The sequence below is a fragment of the Mobula birostris genome, chromosome 10 (genome assembly GCF_030028105.1).
Source record: "Mobula birostris isolate sMobBir1 chromosome 10, sMobBir1.hap1, whole genome shotgun sequence".
Classification (NCBI taxonomy): Eukaryota; Metazoa; Chordata; class Chondrichthyes; order Myliobatiformes; family Myliobatidae; genus Mobula; species Mobula birostris.
In genome coordinates, this window is record NC_092379.1 from 9,011,951 (window position 1) to 9,032,364 (window position 20,414).

Sequence of the window (20,414 nt, forward strand, 5' to 3'; positions counted from 1 at the left end):
TACACTAGTGAAGAGACGACTAGACAGGTATATGGAGGAATTTAAGGTGGGGGCTTATATGGGAGGCAGGGTTTGAGGGTTGGCGCAACATTGTGGGCCGAAGGGCCTGTAATGTGCTGTACTATTCTATGTTCTATGTTAATAACCAACAGTTTGTTCTGCCCCTGATTATTAAACCTAGGCATGTTCTAGATGAGTCTTGGACAGTATTACATTTTAAGTTCTAATGTTTTGTGTCTGCTGAAGCCGCTTAGAGGTCTGATGTTTTAAACCCTTATGGTTTAAAATGTTTCTGTTAATCAACCGGTGCCTCGACTTTGAGTTGTGCTAAATTTTGCTCTGCAAGTGCCTTCTGCTGCTTGTCAGATTTCACACTTAGATTATCACTCGTTTCTATCATTGAGCTGCCGGCTGGTGGTGCAGTGGCATCAGCACCGGACTCCGAGGTGAGTGGTCAGGGGTTCGAACCCGGCCGGCTCCTGGCACCTTTTCCATCCGTGCTGGGGTCGAGCGTCGGGGAAGGTTGCTGTCTAATGCGCCACAGGGTGCTGAGAGGAATTAACTAATTTATCAGTGAGTTACTGGGGCAAAACTTGCTGGCTGGAATTTGTAACTGTGCTCAAAAGAAACTTCAGTAAGCCTAAGACATCTTATCACTTGCTTTTGAATACGTGATGGCAGTAAGTCTGCTGGAGGTTTTCAGAGGGCCGGGCGGCAGTGGCGGGGGGAGGAGGGGGTTTGTGTTAGGATTTGTCAATGTACTTAATCAAAACTGGGTGTTAGGATTGGATGGAGAGGGATAATAGATGTATAAAGAGGAGAGCAGATGTAGCGAGACAGGGGCCAGGGAGTGATCAGCAGATGGAGAAAGGGTAAAGGGCGATGGGCATTCCTGCCCCCCCCCCCCATCCCCGCCTAAAGATGCTGCATCTCCCTCCAGCTGGTCAAGCAGATTCCCGCGTCTGGTCTCGTATGTCTCTTCCCTGACAGTCTGAGACCTAGAGAGTACTGACCACACTGCATCTGGTCCACAGCTTTGCAGTTGGACTCCGCACGCAGTCCTCGCATGGAATGTGGCTTGTTTAACAGGCACAACGCTTTACAGTACCAGCGACCCAGGTTCAATTCCCGCCACTGCCTGGGAGGAGTTTGTGCGTTCTCTCTGTGACCGCGTGGGTTTCCTCCGGGTGCTCCGGTTTCCTCCCACAGTCCGAAAACGTACCGGCCGGTAGGTTCATTGGACATTGTAAGTTGTCCCGTGATTGGGTTCGGATTAAATTGGGGGTTTGCTGGGCAGTGGCCCTCAAAGGGCCGGAAGGGCTTATTCCGTGCTGTATCTCAATAAATAAATAAATTCTGCCTCTCAAACCCAGTTCTAGGCTTAGCAACCAGCAGGGAAAGGAGGGAGGTAACTAACCATTTTGTTTTCATTTGCTGTTTTTTAATTAACATTTATTTCTAAAGTTTAACAATAATTCAAACTATTTACTTCAGTTACTATAGTTTGGAATGACTATGAGAGATACGTAAAGACTGTTTAAAATCCTTAATAGAAGCAGAAATGCTGGAAGCACTCAGCAGGTCAGGCTGCATCTGTGGAAGGAGAACCAGGTTAACGTTTCAGGTGGAAGACCTTCTTCAGAACTGGGAAAGCGAGGTAAAGATCATTGTAAGTTGCATAGAAGGTGGGAGGGAGGGATATGCCGAAGGAGATAACTGTGGTGGGGAAATCATATGGTGTAGTTGTCGGGTAAATGTGCCTTTTTTTTTTGAGTTGGGTGTTATTAGTAGCACGTCTGTTACACATACTGGTAATGAGAGTTACGTGTGTTAATGACAGGTTCTTTTCATGTGATATGTGTTGCTAATTCCTATCCTGCATTACGTGTTCCTAATGATGGGTCTGTGCTGTGTGCTCATTATGGTTGGATCTGTGTTGGGTATTGCTATTTGCAGGGTCTGTACTCTGCATTAATAATGGGTCTTATCATGTTTTGCTAATAGCAGGTGAGTGTTACGTGTTGCTAAGGGTAGGTCCATTTTATGTGTTGCTGCGAGCAGGTCTGTGTTATATTTTGCTAAGTGAGGTCTGTGTTACAGTTCTATGTTATGTGCTGCAAAGAGTAGGCCTGTGTTACGTGTTGCTAAACACAGGTCTACATTATGTGCTGCTGAGAGTAGGTCCGTGTTCTGCAACACTTACAGCAAAGCTGAGTGTTTCAGCATTTTCTCTTTTTTTTATTTCAGATTTCCTTCATCTGCAGCATTTTAAAATTTCATTTACAGTTGAAATCGTTCATTGTGTTAGAGCAGGCAAAGCTCTAGAGCAATGTCATCTTCCTTTGAAGCCTCTCAGGGTCATTGTGGGGTGGGACTCTATGCAGCACCTCCTGATGATGGAAGGGTGTCTGAACCTTGGCTCTGACTGTATCATCAAACCTCCACTCTGCTCAAAGCTCAAAGCAAATTTTTTTTATGAAAGTGCATATACATCACCATATACAACCCCCAGATTCATTTTCCTGCGGGCATACTCAATAAATCTATATCACTAGTTTTATTAGTTTCAAAGTTCAAAGTAACTTGTTATTATCAGAGTATATGTATGTCACCACATACAACTCTGAGATTCATTTTCCTGTGGGCATACTTAGCAAATCTATAGAATGGTAACTGTAACAGGATCAATGAAAGATCAACCAGAGTGCGGAAGACAACAAACTGTGCAAAATGCAAATATAAATAAATTGTAATATATAATGAGAACATGAGATAACGAGTGCTCAAGGTGAGATCGTTGGTTGTAGGAACATCTCAACGGATGGGCAAGTGAGGGTAGTTACCGCTCTTGGTTCAGCAGCCTGATGGTTGAGGGGTAGTAACTGTTCCTGAACCTGGTGGTGCGAGTCCTGAGGCACTTGTACGTTCTATCTGATGGGGGCAGCGAGAAAAGAACATAGCTTAGGTGGTGGGGATTACTGACGATGGATGCTGCTTTCCTATGACAACATTTACTGTTGATGTGCTCGGTGGTTGGGAGGGCTTTACCTATGATGTACTGGGATGAATTCACTGCTTTTTGTAGGAGTTTCCGTTAAAGGGCATTGGTGTTTCCATCCCAGGCTGTGATGCAGCCAGTCAATACATTCTCCCCTTCACTACTGCTCAGCAGTTCACTGAAAGGTACAGAATTTTATTTGATGAAGATAGGCAAAAAGAGTTCTCAGCCAGTAGGCAGTACCCAGAGTGCTCTACTTAAGTATATTATTATTAATAATATAGTATTAGTAATATAATAAATTACTATTACTTTATAATTACATTATAAAGTAATTTATTAAGATCACAGGTTTGCCAATGCAATAAGTTTGAAAGAGTACACATAAAGTTTATAAGGCTGTTGTCAGATCTGGAGGACTTGAGTTATAAGGAAGGATTGAAAAGGATAAGACTTTATTCTTTAGAATGTAGAAGATTGAAAGGAGATTCGATAGAGGCATAAAAAATATAAGGGGTTATAGACAGGGTAAATGCAAGCAAGCTTTTTCCACTGAGGTTGGGTGGGACTACAACCAGAGGTCGTGGGTTAATGGTGAGAGGTGAAAAGTTTTAACGGGAACTTCTTCACTCAGAAGGTCATGGGGGATATGGAATGAGCTGCCAGTGGTGCATGTGAGCTCGATTTCAGTGTTTGAGGTTTGGGTAGGTACATGGATGGTAGGGGTATGGAGGGCCATGGTCCCAGTGCAGGCAATGGGAGGAGGCAGCTTAGTGCTTTCAGCATGGACTAGATGGGCCGGATGGCCTGTATCTGTGCTGTACTTTTCTATGACTCTATGAACCTGTGACAGCACATATTAAAGTAAGCAGCTTAGGATGTTGGTATTTCAGTGGAATCCTTGGCCCTGCATTGATATAAGTGAACTGAAATCGTCCTTTGAGTGAGGTAGGTGTTACCTACCTGTACAAGTTTGTTAAAGGTTTTACTCAGTTCAGTCTTTGGTCTCATTGGTCTTTACCTAGAGTTGGTTTTCCCATCACCCACAGGAGCAGGAGTAGGCCCTCAAGCCTGCCCCACTATCCTATATGATCATGTCCTAGGCCTCTTCTCCTCTTGTGTACTCACTTACTGCCCGTTACATTGCTGGCGTTTTGGGCAGCAATGAAGTTCCTCCATCTCTGGTGGTGTTCCCGGCTTCCTTCATCGTGTCAGTAGCTTCCTCTTGGTTTTCACTACCATCAGTCACGTAAGTCCCGGGTGGAGACTCAGGAGTACCGTCACACTCAGATGTAGAAGGATTCTTCATTGTTGTTTCCATAACAATTTTGTTTTGTCAGTCAGGGTTGTTAGCCCTGAGCTGAACCTCCAAACCTGGAGTACTGGTGGACCTCTCTTAGTGTGGCCTCTAAACTTTGACCTATTTGGTGTTGGTGACACTACCAGGAGCCCAAGCATAAAGCCTTGACTCCAGCCAACATGGCTCTGCAGGCCTTCATAACTCAGTGTTGAGTACAGGACATGGGATGTTATGTTTTGAAGTTGTATGAGGCATTGGTGAGTCCAAATTTGGAGTATGTGTGAAGTTTTGGTCAACTACCTACAGGAAAGATGTAAATAAGGTTGAAAGAGTATAGAGAAAATTTACAAGATTGTTGCCAGATCTGGAGGACCTGAATTATAAGGAAAGATTGACTAGGCTAGGGCTTTATTCTTTAGAATGTAGAAGATTGACAAGAAATTTAACAGAGGTATACAAAATTATGATAGATATAGATAGGAATGCATTTTCCAATGAGATTGGGTGGACTACAACCAGAGGTCATGGGTTAAGGGTGAAAGGTTATAAGTTTAAGGGGAACATGAGCGGAAGCCTCTTCACTCAGAAGGTTGTGTGAGTGTAGAATGAGCCATGGACAGTAGGGGTACGGAGGGCTGTGGTCCTTGTGCAGATCGATGGGAGTAGGCAGCTTAAATAGTTTCAGCATGGACTAGATGGGCCAAAGGGCAGATTTCTGTGCTGTACTTTTCTATGAATATGACAAAGCTCTCTTCATAATTCAGATGCTTGAGTCTTGGCAACAGCCTTGTAGATCTTTTCTGCTCTCTTGCCAGCTTAGTGACAACATTCTACAAGCACGGGGACCAAAACTGCAGACAATACTCTAAATGCAGTCTTGCCAACACCTTGTACAGCTTGTAGTTGGGTTGTATGTGATTAGCCGGACGTTGTTGGTCATTTTGGAAGTTTACTGAATGACGTTGGTTGATTTGGATCTGCAGGTACTGGAGAGCCAGATGGAGGGCTGGTACAAGGAGGTGGGGGAGTTGCAAGCCCAGGCTGCAACCCTGCAACAGGAAGGTTCCGGAAAAGAAGAGGTCATTGAGAAGCAGAATGTCGTGGAAACAAGAATTGTGCGTCTGATTGAGCCACTGAAGCAAAGACGGAGGATTCTGTTGGCATCCAAAGAGGTCCACCAGATCACACGGGACATGGAAGATGAGATGGTAAGCACAACAGCACAAAAGCATGACACGTGGTTACAACAAACTGTCTTTACTATTTGTGCATCACTGTCACTCACACCAAGCTCATAGAAGGGCTTCATGTACCAATGTCTATGAAATGTGCTTTTACATCATGTATTGGTCATGTGGAAAAAGCACCATCTCAGAATGGTTCAACTTAATATTAGAAAATGCATACAGGATACAACCTGAAATTCTTGCTCTTCACAGACATCCACAAAACAAGAAACTCCAAACAATGAATGACGGAAAATCAGAACCCCAAAGCTCCCTCTGCCTATGCAAAAGTGTTAACCCTCTCACTCCTGCCGTCCTCCCTTGCACCAGCTGACCCCCCCCCCCACCATCAAAAACTACAGTCCATAACACAGCACTTATCTCAGACAGGCTCCCTCTCACCACTGAGGAAGAGAGAAAGAGATCTCTCTTGCAACAACGAGAGGGGAGGCCAGCAACTCACTGTTCCGATGTTACAACATTCTGCGCGGCTTCTCCAAGCCCCCCTGACTCGAGCACCGACAGGCCCTTGCTCCCAACAAAAGAGAGGGATCGTTCAAGTATAGGGGCCGCTGTCTGACAGCAGCATACACCACCTGATGTCTATTTAGTCATTTTGCTGGCTGTAACACTTACTGTTGGACAGTTAAGCGAGAAGCCTCAGGCACTAACTACAAATGAAAATCATCAACAAAACATTTTTAGCTTAGTTGATATAATATGTTTAACAGTGCAGTTATGCAATTAAACACATCATATTAAAAAAAAGTTACGTCTTGCTTCTTCAAATTCCAATGTGATAAAGTAGTCTGAAATTATACTTGTGTTCAGCTTCAAATGGAGTATCATAAACAAAAACAATTTTAGAGGAAGCGACACTTTGGGGGGGAAAACATCATTGCTCAGTTTAAGAAAGAACATGGCCTAAAAGTAGAAAAAAGCTAGTTCTGCATTCGTAGGAATGGATTCATGTATGTTGGAATTTTAAGTTTAATAATGAATAATATAGGACCTTGTTCATGTGTATTGGTCTTCTCCATAAATATGGCTTTGGTAACCTGGGGATGGCCTGTATATCACAATGCTTCTTATACTGTATAGAAATACTGCAATGCTGCTATATCATAATATAATCATATAACTATTTAAGTTGATTCTTAGCATCCTGAGTGCCTGCCCAGTGTTTTATGTCTCACAGCTCTGGGTTGAGGAACGTTTACCATTGGCCAAGTCCAAGGACCATGGTATCAATCTACAAACGGTACAGCTTCTTCTGAAGAAACTTCAGGTGAGTTACAGGCACAGAGAATTCTGTATTTGTTTAAGACATGGAAGGAGGCCACTTGCCCCATCGAGTTCTTGCTGGCTTCTGGAGCATTCTCAATAATTTTAGTTCCATGTGACCATGCTTGGGTTTAAATGGGCCAGCTTTGTGTCATTTCTCCTGCTGCCCACCTGCATGAAAGGGGCTATTTGTTGCAGGTATTTGACTCTTCACTCTCCCCTGAGATGCAGGATAAAACAAGAGCCACACAATCATGGGGAGCATGCAAACTCCACACCGACAGCACCGAAGTTCAGGGAGGAACCTGGGTTGTAGGAACTGTGAGTTGGTTGAGGTGGTTAACACTACCCGCTGCACCACTCTCTGAGATGACGAGAGTGATAATGGGCAACCTGGGTATCAGTACCAACAGGCTGGATACCCGTCCAAGCCACAAGCAGCCAGCAAACTGCAGGAGGAACTCAGGGGCTTGAGCAGTACCTGTGCAGCTGAAGGAGTCATAGAAAAGTACAGTACAGAAACAGGCCCTTTGGCCCATCTAGCTCTTGCTGAACCTTTTTCTTTCTAATTTTTTAAATTAGTTTCTGCATAGAAGAATACAGAGTACAAGAAAGTATCTATAAAAGGTCAAAAAAGATTTAAAAAAACTACCAATTACATTATATCTATCCATAAGAACAATCTCATTACCCCGTATTCATGTGTTAATCAATAGTTACATTGAAATATACTAATTTATTACAAAAACAAGAATCCTAACCCCTACCAAGACCGAAGCTGTTTATTAAGGAGAAAAAAAGGTAAAATACCTTCTCATATAATAAAAAATAATAATAGCCAACATCTGAATTTAAACAACGAATTGAAGGTTTTGAAAATAATTCAGAAAAGGTCCCCACAATGTTTGAAAGTCTTGACACGATTCAGAAATTGATACGAATCTTCTCTAAATCTAAGCATGACAGAACATCGTATAACCATTGAGCATAAGTAGGAGGAAAAACATCTTTCCATTTAAACAAAAGCCTCCTCCTAGCTATAAGAGAGCTAAAGGCTAAAATATGTAAATCAGATGTCTTCAGCTTGATATCTTGTCCTGCAACAATACCGACAGGGCCGTCAGAGGACTGAACCTTTTTAAATTGCCTACTCTCATTGACCTACACCGATACCATAGTCCTCCATATGCCTACTATCCATGTACCTATCCTAACTCCTCTTAAGTGTTGAAATCGAGCTCGCATGCACCACTTCTGCTGGCAGCTCGTTCCACGTTCTCTCAACCCTCTGAGTGAAGAAGTTTCCCCTCGCGTTCCCCTTAAACTTTTCACCTTTCTCCCTTAACCCGAGACCTCTGGTTATAGTCCCAGCCAAACTTAGCGGAAGAAGCCTGCTTGCATTTACCCTATCTATACCCCTCATAATTTTGTATACCTCTATCAAATCTTCCCTCAATCTTCTACATTCCAAGGGATAAACCTTGACCTATTCTGTCTTTCCTTATAACACTGGTCTTCCAGACCGAACAACAACCTTGTAAATTTTCTCTGTACTCTTTCAACCTTATTTACATCTTCCCTGTAGGTAGATGGCCAAAACTGAACACACTACTCCAAATTTGGCCTCCCCAATGTCTTGTACAACTTGAGCATAACATCCTATCTCCTGTACTCAATAGTTTGATTTATGAATGTCAGTGTGCCAAAAGGAGTTGATATTGTCTCTGGTCAAGATCCTGCATCATTCACCTGTGAGTCGGCTGGGGTGATATACTGCGTCCGGTGCTCCCGATGTGGCCTTCTATATATTGGCGAGACCCGACGCAGACTGGGAGGTTGTTTCGCTGAACACTCTGTCCGCCAGAGAAAGCAGGATCTCCCAGTGGCCACACATTTTAATTCCACATCCCATTCCCATTCTGACATGTCTATCCACGGCCTCCTCTACTGTAAAGATGAAGCCGCACTCAGGTTGGAGGAACAACACCTTATATTCTGTCTGGGTAGCCTCCAACCTGATGGCATGAACATCGACTTCTCTAACTTCTGCTAATGCCCCACCTCCCCCTCGTACTCCACCCATTATTTATTTATATACACACATTCTTTGTCCCTCTTTCCTTTTTCTCCCTCTGTCCCTCTCACTATACCCCTTGCCCATCCTCTGGTTTTCCCCGCCTTTGTCTTTTCTTTCTCCCTGGGCCTCCTGTCCCATGATCCTCTCATATTCCTTTTGCCAATCACCCGTCCAGCTCTTGGCTCCATCCCTCCCCCTCCTGTCTTCTCCTATCATTTTGGATCTCCCCCTCCCACTTTCAAATCTCTTACTAGCTCTTCCTTCAGTTAGTCCTGACGAAGGGTCTCGGCCCGAAACGTCGACTATACCTCTTCCTAGAGATGCTGCCTGGCCTGCTGCGTTCACCAGCAACTTTGATGTGTGTTGCTTAGGTCTCTATTCTTTGGAACGTAGAAGGTTGAGGGGGGACTTGATAGAGGTATTTAAAATTATGAGGGGGATAGACAGAGTTGACGTGGATAGGCTTTTTCCATTGAGAGTGGGGGAGATTCAAACAAGAGGACATGAGTTGCGAGTTAAAGGACAAAAGTTTAGGGGTAACATGAGGGGGAACTTCTTTACTCAGAGAGTGGTAGCTGTGTGGAATGAGCTTCCAGCAGAAATGTTTGAGGCAGGTTCGATGTTGTTGTCTAAAGTTAAATTGGACAGCTATATGGACAGGAAAGGAATGGAGGGTTATGGGCCGAGTGTAGGTCAGTGGGACTAGGTGAGAGTAAGAGTTCGGCACGGACTAGAAGGGCCGAGATGGCCTGTTTTCATGCTGTACTTGTTATATGGTTATATGGTTAATCTGTCCTCATAGGACATGCTCTGTGATCCAGGCAGCATCCTGGTAAATCTCCTCTGCATCCTGTCTAAAGCTTCCACATCCTCCTGATAACAAGGTGACCAGAAATGGGTGCAATATTCCAACAATAGTTTAACTGTTGATGTTTTGGGTCAAAACCCTACAGTAGAACCCTCCACTCCTAACGGATGCTGCTTGACTCGCTGAGTTCCTCCTGCAGATGGTTTGTTCCTCTAGATTCCAGCATCTGCGGTTTCCTGTGTCTCCACAGTCCTGACTTACCATGGTCATTCTTACCTGTGCAGTCCCAGATGTCGTAACTGTTTTGAGTCCCTTAACCAAGAACTCTCCCAGCTCTGTGTGACACTCGGTCTCTTTGATGTTCACAGACTCTCCAGCGGGAGATCCAAGGCCACCAGCCTCGGATCGGCGATGTGATAGAGAGGGCCGGACACATTGCTTCGATCCAGAGCCCGGAGGCCGATGCCGTGCGTCTGAGTCTGGAGAGGCTCCAGGAGCTGTGGGCCACATTGCAAGAGGAGACGCAGCAGCGGCAGCAGAGGTTGCTCGCGATGCAGCAAGCCCAGCAATATTACTTCGACGCCAGCGAGGTGGAGTCCTGGTTGAGTGAGCAGGAGCTGCACATGATGACGGATGAGAAAGGAAAGGTGAGGAGCTCCTGGTGGAAACAGCAACCTCTTCCACCCTGAGCCCCATGTCTGTGTGGGCGTGGGGTCAGGATGAAAGATGTGCAGATGAAAATGCTTCAGTGAAATCCAATTTTTTTCATTCATTCTTCTGCCCTGATCGATGTTCAGACACACATGCACACGCACACACTCACTCCCCGCCCCTCTCTCCCCCCCCCTCTCTCCCCCCCCTCTCTCCCCCCTCTCTCCCCCCCTCTCTCCCCCCCTCTCTCCCCCCCTCTCTCCCCCCTCTCTCCCCCCCTCTCTCCCCCCCTCTCTCCCCCCTCTCTCCCCCCCTCTCTCCCCCCCCTCTCTCCCCCCCTCTCTCCCCCCCTCTCTCCCCCCTCTCTCCCCCCTCTCTCCCCCCCCTCTCTCCCCCCCTCTCTCTCCCCCCCCTCTCTCCCCCCCCTCTCTCCCCCCCCTCTCTCCCCCCCCCTCTCTCCCCCCCTCTCTCCCCCCCCTCTCTCCCCCCCCTCTCTCCCCCCCCTCTCTCCCCCCCCTCTCTCCCCCCCTCTCTCCACCCCCTCTCTCCACCCCCTCTCTCCACCCCCTCTCTCCACCCCCTCTCTCCACCCCCTCTCTCCCCCCCCTCTCTCCCCCCCCTCTCTCCCCCCCTCTCTCCCCCCCTCTCTCCCCCCCTCTCTCCCCCCTCTCTCCCCCCTCCCCCCTCTCTCCCCCCTCCCCCCTCTCTCCCCCCTCCCCCCTCTCTCCCCCCTCCCACCCCTCTCCCCCCTCCCCCCCCTCTCCCCCCTCCCCCCCTCTCCCCCCTCCCCCCCTCTCCCCCCTCCCCCCTCTCTCCCCCCTCCCCCCTCTCTCCCCCCTCCCCCCTCTCCCCCCTCTCTCCCCTCTCCCCCCTCCCCCCTCCCCCCCCTCTCCCCCCTCCCCCCCCTCTCCCCCCTCTCCCCCTCTCCCCCCTCCCCCCTCCCCCTCCCCCCTCCCCCCTCCCCCCTCTCCCCTCCCCCCTCCCCCCTCCCCCCTCTCCCCTCTCCCCCCCCTCTCCCCCCCTCTCCCCCCCTCTCCCCCCTCTCTCCCCCCTCTCTCCCCCCTCTCTCCCCCCTCTCTCCCCCCTCTCTCCCCCCTCTCTCCCCTCTCCCCCCCCCCTCTCCCCCCCTCTCTCTCCCCCTCTCCCTCAGTCTGCTCCAACCAATTCTTGCTGCTTGCCTCTGAGCTAGTCCTCCAGCGTCTTCAGGTAGTCGACTGACCGTGAAAGGGAGCGTTGGAATGGCCGGGCCAGCTGCTGAAGAGCTTCCTGCAGTTAATTCTGGCCCCCAACTTCAAATTAGGCTGGTTGCAGATGCTGACCCATCTGCAAATTGTGCGAGCCCAAGCAGAAGATGAATGAGTAGGGAGGTTGTGTGGGAGCGGAAGGGGGAGCTGATGGAATAAGAAACTTTTTTCCGGATACTCTGCAACGGTAAAGCAGGGGAGAGTTGTCGAAGGAGACCTTTGTCGAACGCACCTCTTAATGCAAAATAAATACACAATTTCAGTGAGGTTTGGCAATTAAAAGTTCATTTGAAAATTTATTGACTTTCCACTCGGAGGTTTTGAAATGACTTAAAACATGATTTGTGAACTGTCGGTCTGAGGGAAACGAATGGAAGGTTTTCAGTTAATTATTTGATTGGTGAGAAGGCTGTGACAGTCACGGTAAATCCCAACATCTTTTGCCTACCCACTAGTGGAGGGCTGGGTGGATCTTTTCACCAGATGTGGGATGCAGGTGAACCTGGGAATGATGTTGGGTGTTTGGAAATGTCGCAACGTAAGACACGAAAACAGAATTAGGCTATTTGGTCGGTCAAGTCTGCTCCGCCATTCCATCATGGATTTTTTTACCCCCTCAACCCCATTCTCTCCTGCCCTCTCCCCATAACTGTTGACACCCTTTATTAATCAAGAACCTTTCAACCTCCACTTTAAATATACTCAACGGCTTGGCCTCCACAGAATCACCATGCATTGGCTAAAAACATTTCTTCTCATCTCTGTTCTAAAGGGACATCCTTCTATTCTGATCCTCTGGTCCTCTGTGATTGGGCACATCCTCTCCACATCCACTCTGTCTTGGTCTTTGAATATTCAATAGATTGATGCAATTGATGCGATTAGATATGTGAATGCGATTCCCCCCCTCCCCCCCCATTTCTTCTAAACTCCAGCAAGTACAGGCCCAGAGCTATCAATCGCTCCTCATACATTAACCCTTTCATTCCCAGTCTTGTTCTCATGGACCTCCTCTGGATCCTTTCCAATGCTATTGCCACCTTTCATACAGAGGGTTCCAAAATATTTGGGAATCAATGTGATGTTTGTCTTAGTAGAAGTCTCATTGCATTCAAGAGGTCACTGAAGTTGATGCTCCCATTTCTACATTGCCACTCTGTTCTCCTGTGAGGCATTTTGTTTAGAACAGCAGTTTTTTTCATGAGGTGTTTGTACTGTTCTTGACGTAGGATGAGCAGAGCTCTCTCCAGCTGTTGAAGAAGCACCTGACCCTGGAGCAGACTATCGACGATTACGCAGAGAATATTTGCGAGCTCTCGAAGACGTGTAGAGCGTTACTGGATGAAGGACACCCAGAGAGGTAATGTAGCCAGCAGCCTTGAATCCTGAGGCAGGGCAAATTGAATTACTGTCAGTTCACTGCAGATGACCTGCCAGTGGGTATATGAGCATGAAGGGAATTGAGGAATAACCGTAAAACATGGGAGCAGAATTAAGGCATTTGACCCATCGAGTCTGCTGTGGCATTTCCTCACAGCTGATCCATTCTTCCTCTTGGTCCCAATCTCCTGCCTTTTCCCCGTATCTCTTTATGCCCTGACTAATCAAGAATCTGTCAACCTCTGCCTTCAATATTCCTGAAGATTTGGCCCCACGGCTGCCTGCGGCAACGAATTCCACAGATTCACCACTCTCTGGCTAAATGAATTCCTCCTCATCTCTATTATGAAAGGACACCCCTCTATCCAATGCTGATAGGTTGGTAAAGTTGAATGAGTTGGCACAGTTTTAGAAACTCAACTCCTGCAGTTCTGGTTTGATCCTGTTTGATACTGTGTGTGTGTGTGTGTACATTCTCCTTGAGATCACATGGATTTTCCCTGGGATTTCCAGTTTCCTCCCACATCCCACAGGTTAAGCTAATCGTACTCATTTCAGATGGGAGTTCATCCCAGCTCTGTACAGTGCCCATGAATGCAAAACCTTTTGCAATCAAGGGCAATGTATCATTTAACTTCCTTAACTGCCGTAGTACCATGGAGAGAATTCCAACTGGCTGCATCACTGGTTGGTATGGTGGGAGCAGGGAGGTTTCTACTGCACAGAATCGAAGCAAGCTGCAGAAGGATGCAACTCAGTCAGCTCCATCATGGGCTCTAGCCTCCTCAGCATCCAGGACATCTTCAAGGGTGATGCCTCAAAAATATGGCATCCATCATTAAGGACCCCATCACCCAGGTCATGGCTTGTTCTCATTCTCTCAGTCATAGAGGAGGTACAGGAGCCTGAAGGCAGACACTCAACGATTCAGGAGCAGCTTCTTTCCCTCTGCCATCAGATTTCTGAATGGACATTGAACCCATGAACGCTAACTCAGTACATTTTTTCTTTCTTTTTGCTCTAGTTATTTAACTTTTTAAACTTACTGTAATTTTCAGTTTTTGTTATTACGTATTGTGATGTATTTCTGCTGTGCAACAACAAATTTCATGATCTATCCCAATGATATTAAATCTGATTCTGATTTCTGATTTTCATTTTTTTTCGAGTTGTGTGGTCCAGATCGTAACGTAGCCTCTTCTGCCAATTATTTTAAACTGATGTTCTCCACTTGTTGGCATTTTTCCTTTCAAACCTTATTTGCGTATATCAGAATTTTCATAATTTTAATCCAAGTGCCAACAACTATAAATCAAAGTTCAAAGTAAACTTATTATGAAAGTACATGTATGCCACCATAAGAGTCATTTTCTTGCGTGCATTCACAAAAAATACAAAGTGACACAATAAAATCAATGAAAAGCCACATACAATAAAGACATGCAAACAGTCAATATGCAGAAGACAACAAACTGTCATCATCATTATGTGAAATATCATATGATATTGGCTTTCCTTGAGGTTGTTATGGCCATGGGTGGTAATAGGGATAAGGTCCCACTACCTATTAAATGCTTCCAATGGCGTGCGTCTCAAATAGCCTCTGACAACCAAGTCCAGCTCCTGGCCTTTGCGTATGGCTTAGCTATTAAACCCAGAGGAACCGTTTTTACTAACAGGAGAAGGGACAAAGGCGAGTTACTGGCACCTTAAAAAAAAAAAGTCGCTTTGGGCAGATGGGGCTCAAACCTCCACTACCTTGTGGTTAAACTGATTCAGGGGGAAGGCTTCGGGAGTAAATCCTGAGGGAAGCTGGGGTCCCTATGTCAGTCCTACGTTGAATTGATTGCTGACTGGCAATTCCTGCAATACTGCTGATACCAAACTGTTTCAGCCTCTGCCGTTCCCTTGGGTTCATCAGACGTCTGGAGAGTGGGAGCTTGCTACATGGCCAACAGCTTGCTGTCCATATTGTACTGCCCAGGCTTGCGTATCTAAACAGCTAGAACGCAATATCCTGGGTCGACCCTGACAGACAGAGGCCTCACTCACTCGATTGCTCTTGCCAAATTTTTCTACAGAAGTGGTTTGCCATTGTCTCCTGCTCAGTGCTTTTCAAGACAGGTGACCCTGGCTATTATCAATACTCTTCAGAGATTGTCTGCCTGATGTCAGTGGTCGCATAACCAGGACTTGTGATCTGCACCAGCTGCTCGTGTGACTATCCACCCCCTATTCACATGGCTTTGACCAGAGGCAGGCTAAGCAGGTGCTACATCTTGCCCAAAGGCTAATGGAGGGAAGGAGCTCCTCACACCTCCTTTGGCAGGGACGAACCTCCAGCCCACCACCCTAACCAACTGTATAAATACAAAACAAAATTAATAAGTAAATAGGCAATAAATATCAAGAACATTAGTTTAGAGTTTTTAAAAATGAGTCCATAGGTTGTGGAATCAGTTCAGTGTAGGCGTGAGTGAAGTTGTCCCCTCTGGTTCAAGAGCCTGATGGTTGTGGGGTAATAACTATTCCTGACATGGTGGTGTGGGACTTTAAGGCTCCTGTGTCTCCTTCCTGAGGGCAGCATCGAGAAGAGAGCATGGTCTGGATGGTGGGGACCTTTGACGGTGAATTCTGCTTTCCTGCGACGGTGTCCCTTCTACAAGTGTTCAATGGTGGGGAAGATGTTACCTGTGCTGGATAGGCTGGATCGACTACTTTTTGTCAGCTTTTTCCATTCAAAGGCATTGGTAATCCAAAACCAGGCCATGATGCAACCAATCAGTATAATCTCCACTGTGCAGCTCTCGAAGTTTGCCAAAGTTTTAGATGACATTAGATTAGATTATGAGGACACTCAGTCCTCGTTTATTGTCATTTAGAAATGCATGCATTAAAAAATGATACAATGTTCCTCCAGAATGATATCACAAGAAGCACAGGACAAACCAGGACTAAAACTGACAAAACCACATAATTACGTTTGTATAACATATAGTTACAACAGTGCAAAGCAAGAGCAGACCATGGGCATGGTAAAAAAAAAGTCTCAAAGTCCCGATAGCCCCATCATCTCACGCAGACGGTAGAAAGGAGAAACACTCCCTGCCATGAACCTCCAAGCGCCGCCAACTTGCCGATGCATTGGAAGCACCCGACCTCAGCTGACTCTGAGTCCGTCCAAAAATTTCGAGCCTCCGACACCGAGCACCATTCTCTGCTGAGCGCTTCGACCCCGCCCCGGCCGCCAAGCAACAAGCAAGACCGAGGACTCGGGGACCTTCCCCTCCAGAGATTCTGGACCACACAGTAGCAGCAGTAGCGAGGCAGGCATTTCAGAAGTTTCTCCAGATGTTCCTCCGTGCTGTCACGTCCGTCTCCATCAAATCAGGATTGTGTACGGCACCCTACTTGACAGATAACAGACGTCACCACTGGAGTGGCCGCTGCGAGCTGCGTCGCGCCACCATCTTCTCCTCCCAAATCGCCGCATGCCGAATCGCGGCAAATTTCTGAGGAAAATAGAGGCACTTTGAGGATTTCTTCATAATGGCACTTGTGTGCTGGCCCCTGGACAGATCCTGTAAATGATGTGTATACGGTACAATCTGGTCAGTAAGAGCCAATATCACAGGCAGTTCATCCTTCATCAGAACATCCCCATCAATGCTAATGAACGGTCTCAGCCTGAAATGTTGACTGTTTAATCCTCTTCATAGATGCTGCCTGACCTGCTTGAGTTCCTTCAGCATTTTTTCATGTGTTGTTCTGCACTCCCAGCATCTGCAGACTCTTTTGTGCCTTTTAATCATCACTACTTAAAGGAGAGTCGTAGACTGATATGAATTGATAAATTGGTTTATTATTGTTACACATGCCAAGTTACGGTTAAGAACATTACTTTGCAATTCGCTCATACAAATTATTTCAGCGCATCAGTACATTGAGGAAGTATGAGGGAAAAAATGGCAGAATACAGAACAAGTTGTTACAGTTACAGAGAAAGTGCGGTGCAGGTAGACAATAAGTGCAAGCCCATAACAAGGTTGATTGTGAAGTCGAGAGTCCATGTTATGGAACCGTTCAGTGGGATAGAAGCTGTCCTTGAGCCTTGTGCAATGTGTTTTGTTATCTTCTCAATAGGAGGGGTGGAGAGAAAAGAAGGTTCTAGGTTGGGTAGGGCCTTTAATTATGTTGGCCGCTTTGCCATATACTGTAGCCTAGAACCAGACCTTTCATCCCACTGAGGTAATGTTAACCATCACAGGGAGAACAAGCAAGCTGCACTCAGACAGCAGCTGAAGTCAGGGTTTGAATCCAGGTCCCTGGCTCTGAGATATGGGTCTACCAGCTCCACCGTCACCCCTGTTTCCTGACCCTGTTTGCTTTACTGATATTGCACATCTTGGTTACCTGTCTGGCAAGTGTCCTTAATAGCACTGGACAACAAAGTTTTTGCTTCCTGAAAACTTCTAGGTGTATCTTATGGATTTTGAGCTGCTAATCTTGTAATTCATTGTGAAATTCCTTGAATTTTTTAAAAAATCGCCTGTATTTGTTATTTAAATTCATAATTCAAGTCAGAATAACTGACGCTAAGATCAAGGAAGGTATTTTTGTTGGTCCACAAATCAAACAGGCCATTAATGACAGGCAATTCGAGGAACTTCTATAGGAAAAATCAATTGGAAGGCATTCAAGGATGTTGAAAATTTTCTTGGCAACTACAAAGCACCAAACTATGTGCAGCTGGTTGACAACAGGCTTCAAGCATACAAAACCGTGAAGTGCAACATGTCACTAAAGATTCATTTTCGGCCTTCCCATTTAGACTTCCCTGCCAATCTTGTCACTGTCAGTGACGAACATGGTGAAAGGATTCACTGGGACGTTGCAGTCATGGAGAAGTGGTATCATGGCAGCTGGAATCCATCAGTGCTGGCTGATTATTGTTGGACACATAAGCGAGAAGCCTCAGACACTGAGTACAAATGAAAATCATCAACAAAACATTTTTAGCTTAGTTGAACTATTGCAAAATGTCAGCAGCACCATTGTGTAATTAAACACATTCTATTCAATAAAAGTTAATCTCTTGTTTCTCCAAATTCCTACATGATACAAGTAGTTTGAAATTATATTTGTGTTCTAAACAAAATTAAAAATTCTGAGGAAACAGCACTTCCGAAAAAAATTGTTGTCCAGTGTATTTCTCTATTTCATCGGATCTTGTTTCTATTTTAGATGCAAATGTTATTGCCATGTCACCTTGTACCGGAACCTCTACCAGACATTTTAAATATAGAGCATAGTACATCACAGCTCAGTACAGATCTTTCCGCCCACGATGTTGTGACTAATTTTTAACCTACTCTAAGATCAATCTAACCCACCCCTGTTACATAGCCCTCTAATTTCCGATCATCCATGTGCTTGTCTGAGAGTTTCATAAATGCCCCTAGTATTCCTGCCTCTACCATCACTCCAGAAGGGTGTTCCACACACCCACAACTCTCTGTGTGAAAACGCTGCCTCTGACATCCTCCCTGTACTTTCCAAAAATCACCTTAAAATCATGCCCACCCCCTCACATTAGCCACTTCCGCCCTCTGAGAAAGCCTATGACTGTCCACCCGATCTTTGACTCTTATCATCTTACTTACTGTCCATTACGCCACTGATGTTCAGCGCATTAGTGAAGGGCCTCCATCTCTGGCAGTGTTCAGGGCTTCCTTCATCATGTCAGTAGCTTCCTTTTGGCTTTCACTACTGTCAGTCATCCAGGTTCTGGGTGAAGACTCAGCAATATCATCACACTGAAATGTAGACAGACTTGTCATTGTTGTTTCCATAACAATTTTGTTTTACCAGCCGGGGTTATTAGCCCTGAGCTGATCCCTTGAGCTTAGACTGCTGGACCACTCTAAGCCTGGCCTCTACCCTTTGACCTTTTTAACATACAGTAGAAGACCTGACTAGTGTTTTATCATGGTTTACTGTTAGAAGATGGAAACAATTTCTGTATGTTATGTGGTTCTCTGGTTCTGTTGTCACTGAAGTGGTCAGTGTGAGAAGATGGTTAACTGATGTGGTTTTCTGGGAACTGTGGTTCTTTACAGCATCAGTGATGGTGGTTTAATTTCTGCTGTTGTTTGTAAGGAGTTTGTACATTTTCCCATGACTGGTCATCCTCCAGTATCGTCTCACATTCCAAAGTAGTATGAGTTAGGGTTAGTAAGCTGTGAGCGTGATGCATGGCAACATGTACAAACTGGCCCAAGCACATCCTCAGAAGATGTTCGTCGTTGATGCAAACGATTTATTTCACTGTATGTTTCAATGCACATGTGACAAATAAAGTTAATTTTTTTTGCTAAGTGACCATTGAGTTAGTCACAGAGTTATACAGAGTTACACAGGGTTTCAAGCTCTTCACCCAACTCTATATGGCAACCATGTTGCCCATCTGGGCAAGAGCCATTTTCCTGCATTTGGCCCGTATCCCTCTAAACCTGTCCCCTTCACAGCACCTGTCCAAATGTCTTTTAAAAATTGTACTTACAGGTGTTACAAGGATATAGCCATTATCAATAATTATCAAATAGGCACAGAGAAAATTGGTATTTGTCAAAAAGTACCTTTATTGTCTCAGTGAGAGAGCATGTGAATTTACACAAACGAATACCCATGTGCACACCTTAGTTTTCCTGACCCTCCATGAACATTCAAGGAATAGAAAAGGTATTAACCAGAAAAGCAGTAAATGCTGGCCCATATATTCCTCGTGGCCCAGCTCCATTCTCCCCGTGTCCGTGAGGTACTTCCACATCCATGATGGTTGTTCTCTGGAGAGAGTTGTGTAATTTGCAATTGAAGCTACTGCATTTTGTTTAGTCCTTACTAGTTCAAATGTTGCACTTCAGTGTTATTGGGCATGGGTCATCTGACTGACCTACAGCACCTTCTTTTTGGTTCTGATCCAAGCCAGCTTCCATTTATTGTCTTTCTTCCACAAGTGACAATCTATGGCTCTTTGTTTTAAATTGGGTACCAAATATGTAGCCAGTTCTAATCACTCATTACAGACAGAGACTCCCCCATTCTTAAACCTGCATGTTATATCTATCCAAAGAACACCTCACAAATAACTTCTTATTTGAAAATTATCTCTAATCCAGCAGATTACCTGGAGCATCATTGAGTCTACTTTAAAACACTGACTGAGCCAAGCAAAACCAGTTCACAAAATGGAGGATGCAGAGCAGCTTCACAAAATGGCAGCCTCCGTTCCTTCGACCTCATGGCAAGAACAAAGACGATTGGTTTGTCGACTTCCACTGTCCTTGAGTCATTCGAATTCACTGATTTGTAGACTGTAGTTCTTTCTGGTGAACACCTGCTTCTACAGCTTCTTCTCGCAGCTTGTTCCCACCACCCATTCTGTGT

General features: G+C 45.7%; 1 protein-coding gene across 2 annotated transcripts in view; it reads left to right on the top strand.

The window, feature by feature from the left end:
* Positions 1–20,414, top strand: part of LOC140203799 (spectrin beta chain, non-erythrocytic 1) — a 202,318-nt gene that overhangs the window by 133,049 nt on the left and 48,855 nt on the right. For both annotated transcript variants that reach the window (XM_072269879.1, XM_072269878.1), the window contains 4 exons: positions 5,282–5,506; positions 6,723–6,812; positions 10,062–10,340; positions 12,818–12,948. In XM_072269879.1, coding sequence (XP_072125980.1) covers positions 5,282–5,506; positions 6,723–6,812; positions 10,062–10,340; positions 12,818–12,948 — 725 coding nt within the window. The remainder of the gene's footprint in view (positions 1–5,281; positions 5,507–6,722; positions 6,813–10,061; positions 10,341–12,817; positions 12,949–20,414) is intronic.